Source organism: Cariama cristata, unplaced genomic scaffold, assembly GCF_000690535.1.
Source record: "Cariama cristata isolate BGI_N322 unplaced genomic scaffold, ASM69053v1 scaffold2023, whole genome shotgun sequence".
NCBI lineage: Eukaryota > Metazoa > Chordata > Aves > Cariamiformes > Cariamidae > Cariama > Cariama cristata.
The window spans coordinates 91,192-105,007 of NW_009606437.1; the positions used below are offsets into that span (position 1 = coordinate 91,192).

Here is a 13,816-nt window from a genome sequence, read left to right on the forward strand (position 1 = left end):
AAAGTCTAAATTAAAAAATGGGGGGGGGCGGGAACCACAACCCTGCAAACTTGAAACTCTCAGCATGCCAAAAAAAAACAAACACACCCCTGAGGTCAGTTACTGTGCCATAAGTGTACCTGGCAAGAGTAGGTGAAGCAGGCTTATGAGTGGCATTCCTTTAGGAGGCTCCCTCCAGCACAGGCATCCTCCTTCAGGGTCTGGTTCAAGTTCATGTCCCACCAAAACCAGCTCTATTTTACTGTCAGTCCCGCCAGTCTCATACGAGCATAGTTAAAATGTGACCACCGACGTCGTCACATTCCCGCTGTTATCAGTGCCAGCAGCTGCCAGAGGTACTAAGCGCTTCTACATGTCAGCCAACACCACGATCCCTACCTCAAAGAATGCACAGAATTACAGCACACACATTGCAGCAGCTGGGCTGTGCTTCTCTGGAACAAAGGCGACTTTCTTACTGACGTCCCAACTGTCAGTTACCCCTGCAAGGAGAAGAGTCCTCTTGTAGGCAAAAGTTCAGCAGACAAAAAAAACATTTTCAGAGGTAGAGGTAAAGAAGCGGAGGTACAAAATATTGCTCTGCTGTCTTCCTGTAGCACCAGAGACAAAGAAATAGCAGCACTATCCGCCTAACAAACACAGAGACAGGAACCTTCTCCTTACCACCAGTAGAATAAACCTTTCAGAAAGTCACTAGTGGGCTACAGAGCAATGCACATTTGGAGAGGATACCCAAATACCAAAGCAAAAGAAAAAAAATTCACAGAGCTTTCAACAAGACGAAGTCACAGCAGTATCAAGCCCTGCAGCAAAGGCTCCAGACAGCCCATCTAAGTAAGTGCTGCAGAAAGTACCCAAAAAAGCCGTGTCCAGCAACGCGACAGTCGTCTTGAACAGTCTCACTAACCTTGATTCCAAAGCCTGGCTTGCTTTAAAAACAATCTGTTCTATCGCGCATCACAGGAAAGCCCATCAGCTGCAGCCCTTTGCTCTCCCATAGCAGTCACCGCTGAAGGCTTTGCCGTTGGCATGGAGGATCAACAGTAGCGAAATACGGCTGTCTGTCTTACGTCAGGCATTTTAGCTGGAAGCCGCTGGAACTTTTAGTGGTCAGTCTGCTGATCTTCTCTCAAATTTTACCTCATGCTTTCATGAAAAATGAAATCCTTTGAGTGGAAGATAGTCAATATTTCTAATCAAAACCAATACATGTAGATCGTCAAAGACAAAACAACTGATTAATAAAGCACTGAATAAAGAGAAAATGGACAATGAAAATTAACAATTAGCAGCTTTTCCACATACCAGGTGGTCAGCACATACATTCTCTCGAGCAATCAACAGACAGCCCCCCAAAAAAACAGAAGATGTTTTATTGTCTAAAGTGTTGCAATACAACAAATACGTGATCTGTACAAAGGACACAATATAGCAAGTTTAAATACAATCAGGAGAAAGGAGTCCCCGTATTCACAGTCCTCGGACAACATCTTATACCAGAACCTGAACCAACAATTTAAAGATTCACTAAAAAAACCCAAGCAAGTTGTTAAAAAATTTAAAGGTCTCCAAAGAGTCTATGGGTGTATTGTCTTACAGCAGAGATCGTGGGGTATTCTGTGAAGGGTCACAATGGCATCTTATTGCCCTCAATGCTGATTTTCACTGCATGGGCCGATCTGCTTTTTTTCCTGATATCTGTGAATTTCCGCATCTGTTTGTCCAGTCGACTCACCCCTTTCTTAGAGGTCCCCTGGAACTTAAAACATAAAACTAGTAATTATCACTGAAAAAAAGCAGACGTCCCAGAGGTTCAAGAAAAGTGATGCGTGCAAGGTTAAACCTGCAAGAGGGAGCTGATGAAGCCACTGGTTCCAACTGGGGAGGGGGGTGTGCGTGTGCACAAGCGCGCACACATTCTCGCCCAGCAAAGTAGATAAAACGGTTCCCCCAATGTATGCATTGCGTATATGGAGGCAGTCGCACTCACAAACATCACACAGGAAAGCTTTCACGTTACAGGGATTAATAACCATGTTAGTTGTTCACATGCCAGCTGTATACAGTTTGGAATAGCTTTGTATCTATACTGGCTGGAGTTTAGTGTCAGAAATGCACTGCACTACGGTGTCACACATACAGGCTTCCTGTGGGGGGAAGATTTTTAGATATGAATACACTGTAACTGAGGCGGACTGAGCTGACATATCAATTCCAAACTGCAATTTATTTTAAAGGTCACTGATTAGTACTTACAAAGCAAGAGATTATTGGGAAAAAGGGGATGTAGGGGGAAGCAAAAGAAATGCCTAAGCTGACCAGACAAGTTATTAGAAGAATTATTACATTTCATCTCTGTATTTTAACTCCAAATGAAAAACCAAGATGACGCAGCAGTTATTTTGCACAGATTAAATACAGTGATTCTGTAAAGAAACGCCACTGAAGACAAACAGCAAGGACCTTCCAGTCCATAGCCGTTACTTCCTAGAAGGCAATTTCCCCTAACTAGACAATAGAACAATGATCCAAACGTCACACCTTTTAAGTCTGGGAGAAACAGAGATATCCAGAACAGGCAACTTACTATCTGACAAAAAACATCTATTAGAAACTGAAACTCTTGTTCCCATCGCTAAGGAGGGCGCTCCTGACACACTGATTTTAAATAAACTTTATTCATAAGACTGTTCACTATTCATTGAAATTATATCTGGAATTCCACAGTGATGTTTAAAAAAAAAAAGTTTTTTTACAACTCTGAAGCTTAAACTCAACAATCATCTACCATCTGTGCTACCCTTTTCCTCTCGCTATTAGTTTGTGGCAGCCCTGCTCACAGAACTGAAATGCAGACCAGAAATTGTCGAAACAGTTCCTGCACTGATGTATGCCATTGATTGACCTCCCTCCGCCCCGCATTCACAGCGGAGGATTCCTCTCCCCTTGGTCTGTGGAGGTCTCATTCTCTGCCTGTCAACCACCTCTGAAGGCTCACGTCGCTCAACCTCCTTGAACGCGCAGGTGTGAAAAACACCTTACTTTGGACCAGCAAAACGTCAGCCCTGACTGACGTTAGTATACGGTGACATGAGGTCCTATACTAAGGGCTAAGAATTCCTGTGTGTCAGTTAGGTAAACCCAACCTAATTATGTCAGAAGAGCATCCAAAACCACAGGTGGTGCAAAGCTGTTTTTGAGGACCAGTATTTTCATTTAACACCTGTCATTTGGGTACCCTGAAGCTGTGGAGACAGGCATCATGGCCAATGTTACGTGCTACAGCCTACTTCTTCCTGCACAAGTTACCTTTTAGGTCACGGTACAGACACGAGAGAATAGGAGAGTTTTCCAAGTTTCAGTTAGGGTGTACACACTCCTTTCCTGTATGTGCAAACTGCCAACAGCTGACACACATGCACTGTTCACACCTCCCTTGAGGGATACCTCTCAAACTCGGGGAAGGCAGAGTGTCATGGCTACAGGGGCATCCTGTTGCCTTCAATGCTGAACTTGATGGCCCGATGCACTTTGCTGAGTCGTTTCTGTTCAGCAAACCGTCTCTTGTGTTTTTCCAAGCGACTAATACCTCTTTTAATAGTCCCGGGCTAGAAACAATATCTCAATTAATGCACAGGAGAGAGAACAGCAGAAAGCACAGTAATTACTACTTCTACCATGTACTCCGCTTTTAAATTAAACTGTACAAGGTAGATGGAGGAACCAAATAAAGTAAGGCAAAGGCCTCTACTGAAGCTGTTTACGTTTACCAAAACCTTGAAGTTTTCCCAAACTGAAATATTATCAGAAGAACATGATACAAAAACTGGGAGAGGTATAAAAATATCAGTGACACACTTATTGAATTGCAGCTTTAGTTCAAAATGCTCTAAAATAAGAGGCCTGTAATCAGATTCTCACCCTAGAGAGAAACTCTAGAACAGTTAACATGAAAATCTCTTTTGGTTAGAGAAGCAACAATACCTGAGTGAAAATAGTTGATGAGCTTAACACAGCCCACTCGATAGCAGAACTTACTATCTACTCAAATCAGAAGAGGCACTTAAAAGAACTACTGTATGGTACAGTAACCAGGGCAGTAAGGTGACAGATTCCCAGACTTATTCAGAGACAGCTTAGGTACACAGTCCCTAGGAGAGCGCCAGTGCTTACCCTGGAGGACTCCATCTCCACATTCCACTTTGGCCTCACCACATAGTCCTTGTTGGAGGGCATTGGCACCCTCGCACGGGCACAGAACCCGGGGTCTCCGGGCCTAAGAGCCCTGCAGAAAAAAAAAAGATGTGACTGTTAGCAACAAATCTTATACAGAAAAAAGTACAAGCAATATAGTGTGTTCTACCTCTCAAACACACTGCATAACCACTGCCTCTCAAATGTCAAAACAAATTGCATATTGTTAGTACCACTGAAATACTTTTTTCTAATCAAAATTTTTTAAAAAAAAAAAAATTCAACCTACTTTTCCTCTCCAGTTAACACTTTCTCCAGGTCCCTGCGGGGAGTCTGACCACCAGAGCTGCAAGAAAAGTAAAATTCTATAGGTATCTATACAAAGGGAAAGATGGCAATTTTAAAACACAGACAAGTGTGGTAAAAGAAAGAGAGAGAGGTCATAACTTACTATCCTTTTATTTCCCTTAATATTTACACACCACTTTGTTTTTCTTGGAGTCTTAGAAAGAAAGAAGGATTTAATGTTTCTGCCTGCTACTCCTACCTGCTCAATCTCCTTCGTTGAGGCATCTGTTCCAAGTCTCTCTGTTCCCTCTCTTCTCTTGTCATGCCTTTGTAGTTTGAGGTAAGGCCAAAGATGGGTCGAGACCATTCATCTATTTAAAAAAAAAAAATGGTTAACAAACACTAGGCCTCTGAAGTTTATCTCCAAACCACTCTGGTGACCAAATACAGCTTTCAAACTTTATGGCAAGTATTTACACTTCCTTTCAACCAACCAAATTATTTTTGAGCCCTTAATATTTGAGGGAAATCCAGCCTTCTTACTGTGGACAGTAAGAAAGAGCTGTCATCCATAAAGTCTCTTGCTGTTGCCTGCTCTTTTAGAATCTCTTCAAGCTCTTAGAATAGAGTCAGGAACTCCTGCATACCAGAGCGAATGCTATTTTAGAAATACACAAAATAGTTCCTACAGAACACAGCAAGTTTATAATCAGTTTGCAGTCATTCAGGATGGAACACACTACACATGGACTGGAGCTGTTTAAGAAGTAAACTTTCAGTCATCCAAGATCTCTCTGAAGTCCATGAATAAAGAGTCTTCCGGCAACATCTTCCTGCCTTTGTACCATATACATGAGACCTGGACAACTAGCCAAGAGATAATCTGGGCAAATTAAATGCCATCTGGTTTAGAACAAGAATGAAACAAACAGGAAAAGGTACATGCAGAAGTTAAAGTAACAGCATTTGTTAAAAGTTCTACAAACAAAGCAATGAAACAGATTAGTGAGATTCCTACACTGCAGAACTAATTCTACTACAGACGACAGCAAAAAACATGCAACAGAAAGACCAATGCAGAAATTAAAATTATCAGTGAAATCTCACTGACACAAGACAAAGGGAGGTTTACATACTGATTAGCTTCCCTGCCATATCCTTGTTAGGTCTCGACTCTTTGGGGTGTTTGTAGAGGTACATCACAGCTCGTCCAATGCCACTGTGCTTCAGGGTCTCTTGGCTCACACTGGGCAGCTGCAGGGTAAAGGAAGAGTCAGAAAACAGCAAGAACTGAACATTAATGGTGACGCTGACCTTTGCAAAAAGACCAAAACCCACCTTCACAATAAGCTTGAAAAAAATTAGTATTTTTCTTTGTCCCACTATGAATTGGTTGAAGTATCAAACACCAAAAACTAGAAATTTGCCTTACCATTCCTGGGTTTTATACATAAAATTAATTGAGTTTCCAAAACTATTTACTCCAAATGCTCTTTTGCTTATATTACCGAAGAACTGAGTTACTGCCTTCAAAGCACTCATTTTATAAAGACAAAAACTTACATGGCAAGAACATTCAAGTAATCAGCTTAGCTACAAACACTAAAGTCTACCCTGAGTATGATGGGCTTTTGTGTGGACTACATACTTTAATAAGCCAGAAAAGAGAAGGGACCACGAGAAAAATCTCAAGGGATACACAGCAAATGACTCTTCACTAAGCTTTGCATATAAACCTGAAACAGGCAGGCAGGGCCAAATCATCTAAATTCAGGCAGAAATCTTGCAAATTCTTAGCAAGGAGAAATATTTCTAGAGTTTCAGTCAAATAAAGCCAGCTAGTGGTGCTGCAAGAAAAATTTCACTTCTACTTCACTACCAAGACTATACCATGCTTATTTTATGAATGCAGCAAACACAAATTAAAGTGACCAATCACAACGTATGAGCCACTGAGAACAAGGGAAGAAAAGTGACTAAGCAGTTTATCAAGAACCTAGAAACACCGCAGCACATTAACTCCCTCAGAGAGGGTGGAGAACTTCACGTCTGTAGTTCACCTGAGACTCTCAAAAATGTCTTCTGGCCTGCTGCTAGCAGAGCTATTCGCTTTGTTGTGAACATGGGCAAAATTTTCCTAACAATTAAGTGCCTGAAGTTCCCTACCCAAATTTTATGCAGCTAGACAGCATGCCTACAACATAAGACTCATTAAAATGATGCAACTTTTAAACAAACACATCTATTTGGCAGTTTGCTTCCTTGTGTATTTCACTGCACAGGCCACTGGTAGCAGCTGCAGTACATTTATCACCAAACATTTCCCTAAAGCAGGTGATTGTAAAACCATAGAGAAGCCACAAATCAAATATGGTTAAGAGTCACTTTCAAACCTCTTGCAGGATCTTCAGAAGCTCCTCCCGTATCTTTAGTGCTGGCAGACTTCGGTCTGGAAGAGGAGAAAGCCACTCTTTGATGGCAGACATTACTCCACTATCGATGAAAGTTTCTTTGAGGTCCTGCCTAGGAAGTTTAAAGTAAAAAGAACCCACAAAGTCATATAATACATCAAAATCTTAAAATGTGATGCTTCTTCAGCACAATAGTGCATTTGAGTTTGTTTCGTGTTAAACGAACAGGTAAAATCACACAGAATTTTAGGTTTTTGAGGCCACCTAGCTCCAGCATTTACCTGCAGAAAAAAAGTGTTTCACTGCATATTCAGGACAACTAGTAATGTCACGCCGTGAAATCTACCAAATTCCCAATATTCCCCAAGATGATAATTAACTAGGAGAGTAACAACTCACTTTTTAAGATGCATAACTACAGTTGGTAGCAAAGTCAATTTCTTTAGTGCTGGTTTCTTTTGTGTATTCAGCTGTCGATCCTCCTGTAGGGAGTTGAAGAATCAGCGCAAGTTAATCAAAAGAAGAAATCAGCAACGTTTACAGGAAAAAAATTAGTCTATTAAACAAGAAGCGCAACTCTGGCAGCATTACACTAACTTTGTACCCTGCTCCATCCTCCTACAGCCCCAAAACACATTATATGATGACTTTTCTTAAAAAAGGGCCCCCATCATAGTCAACATTTTCCTTAAAAGTATGACATTAGGAGATTCCCCCTACATTTTTTTCTACTTCATGATTTATGTTGATTGCAATGAACGAGAGGTCTGCAGAGTCCTCCATGCTAGCTACGCACAGATAACCTAGAAACTTGGTGAGTAAAATCTCACCTGAACAACAGAAAAATAGCTAACCAAAACAACGGAAAGTGAGAAAATGTGTATTCACTTCAGCTAAGAATGTAACCGGATAACCTAGAGGTTTAGGATGAAGCACAGTCCAAGTAACGTAAGAGCACACAAATGCACATCACGTGCTAAAACAAAGTCTGGGTTTCAGAGTGACTTATCGTCCAAGGCCATAATGTCGCTCTCTGGTCAAGTACTTGGGCTCCTGTATCAAAAAGACCATTAAAATCAACAGATTTCTGTCCTGCTGAGATAATTCCTTTCCACTCATCTTAATCCACTGAAGGCTCTTTCTCGACGATTTTTTTTCATTGCAAGGGAGGAGATTCCTCTAATGCCCTTTTCCACCTCTTCATGCCCCAGAATGGTTTGACAGGCACATGCTAGAGAACTAAAGACACCACAGTACTGGAGCTCAGCTCTTGCTTCTCCCCAGCATTTCAAACTTTATAGCTTCATTTGAAACATTTGGCTATCATGTGTCCAAGGAAGTTGTCTCTCAGTTGTCTCCCAGATCACTATGTCACTCTCCCCTTCCTCCCCAAACACATTATCCTTCTTATCTTGTTCTCAGGAAGATTCTTCTTTTTTTTTTGTTATTTTTAAGATTCCTCCTTCTAAAGTTCTGTATACCACCCAGCTGGTTTTAACGAGTCTCACAGTGCTGTTTGTTAATTTGATTGCTACTCCAACAAAACTACACCCAGAACAGAAGATACCTGACAAAAGGCAAGACCCCAATAAATCTTGCACAGTAACAGATTAAACACGACCCCTTGAAAAAGGCAGCCTGCCAAGGCAGAACTTCCCATAATTCTGTTGCTCAACCATCATTTACCACAGTACTGTCATTCGACAGTTTAGAAAGGGGTTCTTCTCAGGAGCAAACACTGAAGTACTACATATGCTAGTAATTGTATAATGAAATTAAAACAAAGTCCCTGTCTCAGCATTTGATATACTTATTCATGTAGTTTATAGAACACATATATATATATATCCCTTTTTATAGGACAGCTGATCTCAGGTCAACAAAGTTTAGCAGGTTAACTAATTCTAATCTTTAAAATGAACAAATATTTTCTCCAAAATTCAACAGAAGAAATGTTTTAATTCAGAATATCAAAATAACATTTAAACAGTTATTTAGATATTGGAAGCTTTCCATAGTGTACAAATTACTCCTCCTGACTACCAGCCAGATTTCTGCATTTTACTGATCACAAGATTTTCACATAGAACGGAACTGGATTTTAAGGTGTCTCTGGAGCCTAGAAAACTCACCTCAGCAGCTTCGTTCATCTTCACAATCATAGCACTGACCACATCATCTGCATCACTAATAAAAGTTCCACCATCACGGTTTCGTCTACGCTTGCCACTCATGCTCTTCTTTCGTTGCAGCATCATGTCAAAATCTGACATGAAGTCCATGCTAAAACGCAAGAGAGTTTGCTGACGGTCAGAAAAGGGTGATCTTACTGTCTTTGTAGGAAATAATTTTGTATTTCTGTAACGTAACCTTTCAGAAATTCTCCAATAAATCTACAAGCATTATGTCTCAATGCCCCTGTAAGAAAATTAGTTACCCTCACTATACAAACTGAGAAATTAGCAAATGGCTTCAATGGCTCCGACATACCCTCAGAAGTCTGCAAGACCTTGCTGAAATAAACAACACCACACACACGTGTAAAGGTGTAAATGTTCAAAATGTGCTAAAGCTGTCACTGAAGCTGACAAAGACTTAGTTTTCCTATACCTGCAATACACTGCTCTGACACTACTGTAGCGGACAGAAAGGAAACAGGAGACATGCTGATGGCAAGTCTTGCCATACCTTATCCCTTACACGAGCAGAGAAACACACCTGTGACTCCAATGTTGAACTGCTAAAAGTGGAGTTAGATGCTCGTTTGATTAATTTCACTCAGGTTTTGATGCAAACTATGAAATACTGTTCCCTGAAGCAGCAGCACAGGCAATCTGCTATGGACTGCCAAGTGACTAAACTGTACAAGCCGAGAGAGGACCTTCTGTCGTAGTTTATGAGAACACACTTTCTGTAGAAACATAGTCCCATGCCTTTCTAAACCAGAAAGTCTAGCCAGTCTTTGGAGGAGTTCTTTCACTAAAATCTTGCATTTGCTATTAACAAAGGAGTACGCAACACATTGACTTACTGCTTCCCTCTTTTGATGTTATCATCGGAGTCCGATTCATCTGCTGTCTCCTTCATGTCTGCATCACCTTTCTCCTCCTCCAAATCCTCCTGATTAAAACCCTGATGGGCAAAGACAATGTAAATCAGCGTATGGATGAAGACTGAGCATCTACTCAGGCACCTGACACTGATACTCAAAAAGCTTCAGATAAGTCTGCAGAGGATCTAGAAGAAAGAGGAACAAAGGCTTCCTAACTGCGCCTGTGACTTTCACACCATTAACTCTCTCAAGAGAAGAGCTGTAAATGTATTTAACCCAAAGACTGCCTGAGTGAGTCTAGCAGATACAAAGCTTCCCTCCTGATATAGCATATCCTTGAACAGGAGTTCAAACCCAAAGAGTCATTCTGGAGTACCTTCCCATGAAGCTTATATCTAGCAAGTGAACTAGAAACATCCACAACAACACTTACTGTAAATTCCTCTTCTTCCTCATCACCAGATTCTCCAAATATATCTGCAATCAGGTTCCTGTGAAGGTAACAGTAACATTTATCTATTTAGACTGCAACAATGAGATGTGCATTTTCTGCAAAATTTCTAATGACTGTGTGGAGATCCACCTTTCATTCTGCCACCTACTACTGACCTTCCTCTTCACACCACCAATGAAGGTGGACAATCATTCTCTGGTTGGGATTCATCCATTCTCCATTCACGATCAGTCTCACTATCTGCAACCCTGAAGGAATTCCTACTCCCAGAAGCACTTACTCTTGTTCATTTCCAGATTCACTGTCACTGCCAAACAGATCTTTCTCTTCTTTTTTCTTCCCAGCATTCTCTTTTCTTTCTTCTTCCTCTTCCTCACTATCTGATACAATATTTTTCTTCCTTTTGTCAGATTTCTCTGAAGCAGCATCACTATCTGATTCTTCGACATCAGAAAGGATTCGTACCTTTTTTGCAGCTGCCAACAGAAAGTAGCGTTACTACACGTCCTAGTAACAGAGGTGACAACTGGTACTCTCAAAAAACTATTCTCAAATTCGACTTGGACAAGAGAGAAACTGACTAGCCTTCCTCCACAAAATCACTGCTGTTTCTTAAAAAACATATCCATTCTAAAAATCTGTTTTATTTAATCAGTAACTGAAGTTTCCATACACCACATCTAACCATAAACCCCTGTAATTTCAAAACTCACTCTCGCCCTCGGTAAATGGAAAAAAAAAAAAAAAAAAGAGGAAAAAATGACTAGAGAAATAACGACAAAGCAGACAAATGACTAATAGGAATAATCACAATGACTAGAGAAGCCAGTATAAAGCAAGATCACTGCAGTCTTCTCTTTTACTTCTATTAGACCTACTTACTACTCAAAAGTATTAGATATACGTTCACACAGAAATATTGTTAGAACAACAGCCTCTACAAATGCAGTTGTGCTATAAACCAAATTGGCTTTATGGTTTCATATTTATCTTAGATGCTTTCTTCACATAAAAACGACAATTTAGCTCTAACACTACTGCTTGTCACATCACATTTTTATTTTCACACTATAGTTCCTTACGTGTTTTCTCATTGTCATCCTCACTGTCAGAAAGGATAGCTGTTTTCCTCTTCACCACCTTCTCCTCCTCTTTCTCTTCTTCATCACTGTCCGATATTTTTCGTCTCTTAGGAGCTTCCTCTTCACTGTCAGAGCCCTCAAATCCTTCCCTAACATGCTCATTATCTGAGTGATGAGAATCATTCTGCACCTCCTCCTTCCTGTCCTCCCCATCACTGTCCTCAGACTCTACTTCTTGTTTCTGTCTGGAAACATCCTCGCTCTCTGAGTCGCTAGCCGGCTGTTTGCGGAGTTCCTCACTCTCCGAGTCGCTGGCTGGCTGCTTGTGGAGCTCCTCACTCTCCGAGTCGCTGGCTGGCTGCTTGTGGAGCTCCTCGCTCTCGGAGTCGCTGGCTGGCTGCTTGTGCGATTCCTCATTTTCAAAATCACTACTGTGATCCCTGTGAGGTTCTCCATTTTCAGAGTCACTTGCTCGATGATTTAAGGCATCTTCATTTTCAGAGTCACTTAAATGCCGATTTGGACGGTCCTCAGTATCAGAATCACTGTCTTTCCCTCCATGAGCTGCTTCATTGTCTGAATCACTTACATTGTGATTTGGAGGCTCCTCATTATCTGAGTCACTGTCTTTTTGCCTTGGGATATCTTCATTTTCAGAGTCTGTCATATGAGGCTCTCCCATTGGCCCGTCATCTTCTCCATCACTGTGTTCATTCTGAAAGAGAAAAATAATCTCAGGCAACTAAGCAAAAAAAACTGAAAAAGTAAATGAAAAATGTTCTGAATTTTTGCTTGTCCTTCCTGCAATTTGATTACCCAAGCTACTGCAAATTGAAATACCTTCTACACAGAAATAATTATTACACAATCTGCATCAAAGGACTATCAAATACTTCAGATCAAGAAAAATATTAAGAGATCAATGGAAGTCTGTCCACCCTGCAACTCAATCATATTTTGGAAACAGTAACAGAATTTAACAATCACTGAAATAAACATGTCTAAGAAGGGTCCAGTTCCTCGAGGGTAAATGCCAAGTGCTTTTATTTTAAAAACTCGGGCCTTCAAAATGGTTTAGTCTAAATCCCCAGTAATAAGGCAGGAAACAGTATCACACTCATCATTTTCTTCTTCTAAAGATCTCTTTTTGTATGAAATACATTTTACTGAAATTGCACACGCATTACTTTCCAAGTGAAGCTCAAGAGAGCTTCTGCCCTGTCCTTCTTTGCCAAGGAAACTTACTTAAGGACATGTCAGGACCAAAAGCCCACCAAAAAACAGGAATAAAGTTTTAGTCAGACCTTTCAGAGTAGTACTGTTTTGTGTTTCAATGTGTAAGAATGTAAGAGATTCAAACTTCTCTCCCTTAAGCTGATAGCTGCCATGCCTATCCAGACATCTGAGATGACCTATGCACAAATACAACTACCTTCTTAAAACTTTAGAATTAAAACACAACCTTTGTCTTTTTCTACATGGCAAAAAATACTGAGCCACATGCTCCATTTTTAGAAAAACCTTTCACAAGCCACCAGTCAGTATCATTTCTGAGAACATCTTGTTTTATCTTTCCTACACCATCTAATTTCTACTTGGGAAAAAAAAAAATCTCAAACACATTTACCCGAGAAAACAAAATGAGACTCCTGATTACTCGTTTCATTAACTCAGTACACCTCTCTCAGTCACTGTCATAATAATCCTATTTTCAACTGAAAAGAACAATACTGTAAAAGGAACTTCTTTTCAACATACTCAACTCCACTTTCAGCCAGGCTCTCCTCAGGGGTGATTTTGTCCAGCTATAGACTCCTTCCACTAGCATACTTGCAAACCAAGTATTTATTGTCCTAGGAGATACTTTAACACCTGTATGTCCTGGAGCTTCCAAACCTTTTTTTGTCAGCAATTTAATTTCCTTGGAAAGACAGACTTTCTATTTTTATTTTCTATAGTCATTCTACTCCCACATCTATCCTACACCTACAACAAACAATACTATTACTCTTTAAAATGTATGATTAAGAAGGAATTTTAAATAAAATTAATTTTAATTGCTTTTAGGAACTACTCCCTCCCGAATTATACTAAGTGGTACGTAACATTGCTTTCTAAGATTTTGGACCGTACACATTTGTCCCCTTGGCTAGCACTGAATAAAACAGTAACTTCTAAACTACTGCAGAGTCACTAACAGAAAGTTACTGCACAATGGAAGAAAATCAGGACTATAAAACTTTAAAACATGTACTTCAAATAGAACTTCACTATTTCTGTGTTACTTAATGGTAGCTACAAATAAGTGCTTGTCCCTGTCTCCACAGTGATACTA

At 40.4% G+C, this 13,816-nt stretch overlaps 1 protein-coding gene across 1 annotated transcript; it reads right to left on the minus strand.

The window, feature by feature from the left end:
- Window positions 1-1,482: 1,482 nt before the first annotated feature.
- On the minus strand, window positions 1,483-12,163 carry IWS1 (IWS1 homolog (S. cerevisiae)). The gene is made up of 13 exons (XM_009696351.1): window positions 11,482-12,163; window positions 10,680-10,875; window positions 10,379-10,436; window positions 9,925-10,025; window positions 9,026-9,176; window positions 7,293-7,375; window positions 6,876-7,005; window positions 5,619-5,736; window positions 4,742-4,853; window positions 4,484-4,540; window positions 4,174-4,285; window positions 3,448-3,608; window positions 1,483-1,759 (listed from the first exon to the last, which is right to left on the minus strand). Exons 1-12 carry the CDS (start codon window positions 12,161-12,163, stop codon window positions 3,480-3,482), a joined length of 1,929 nt encoding a protein of 642 aa, XP_009694653.1. The 3' UTR covers window positions 1,483-1,759; window positions 3,448-3,479.
- Between the last annotated feature and the right edge of the window lie 1,653 nt (window positions 12,164-13,816).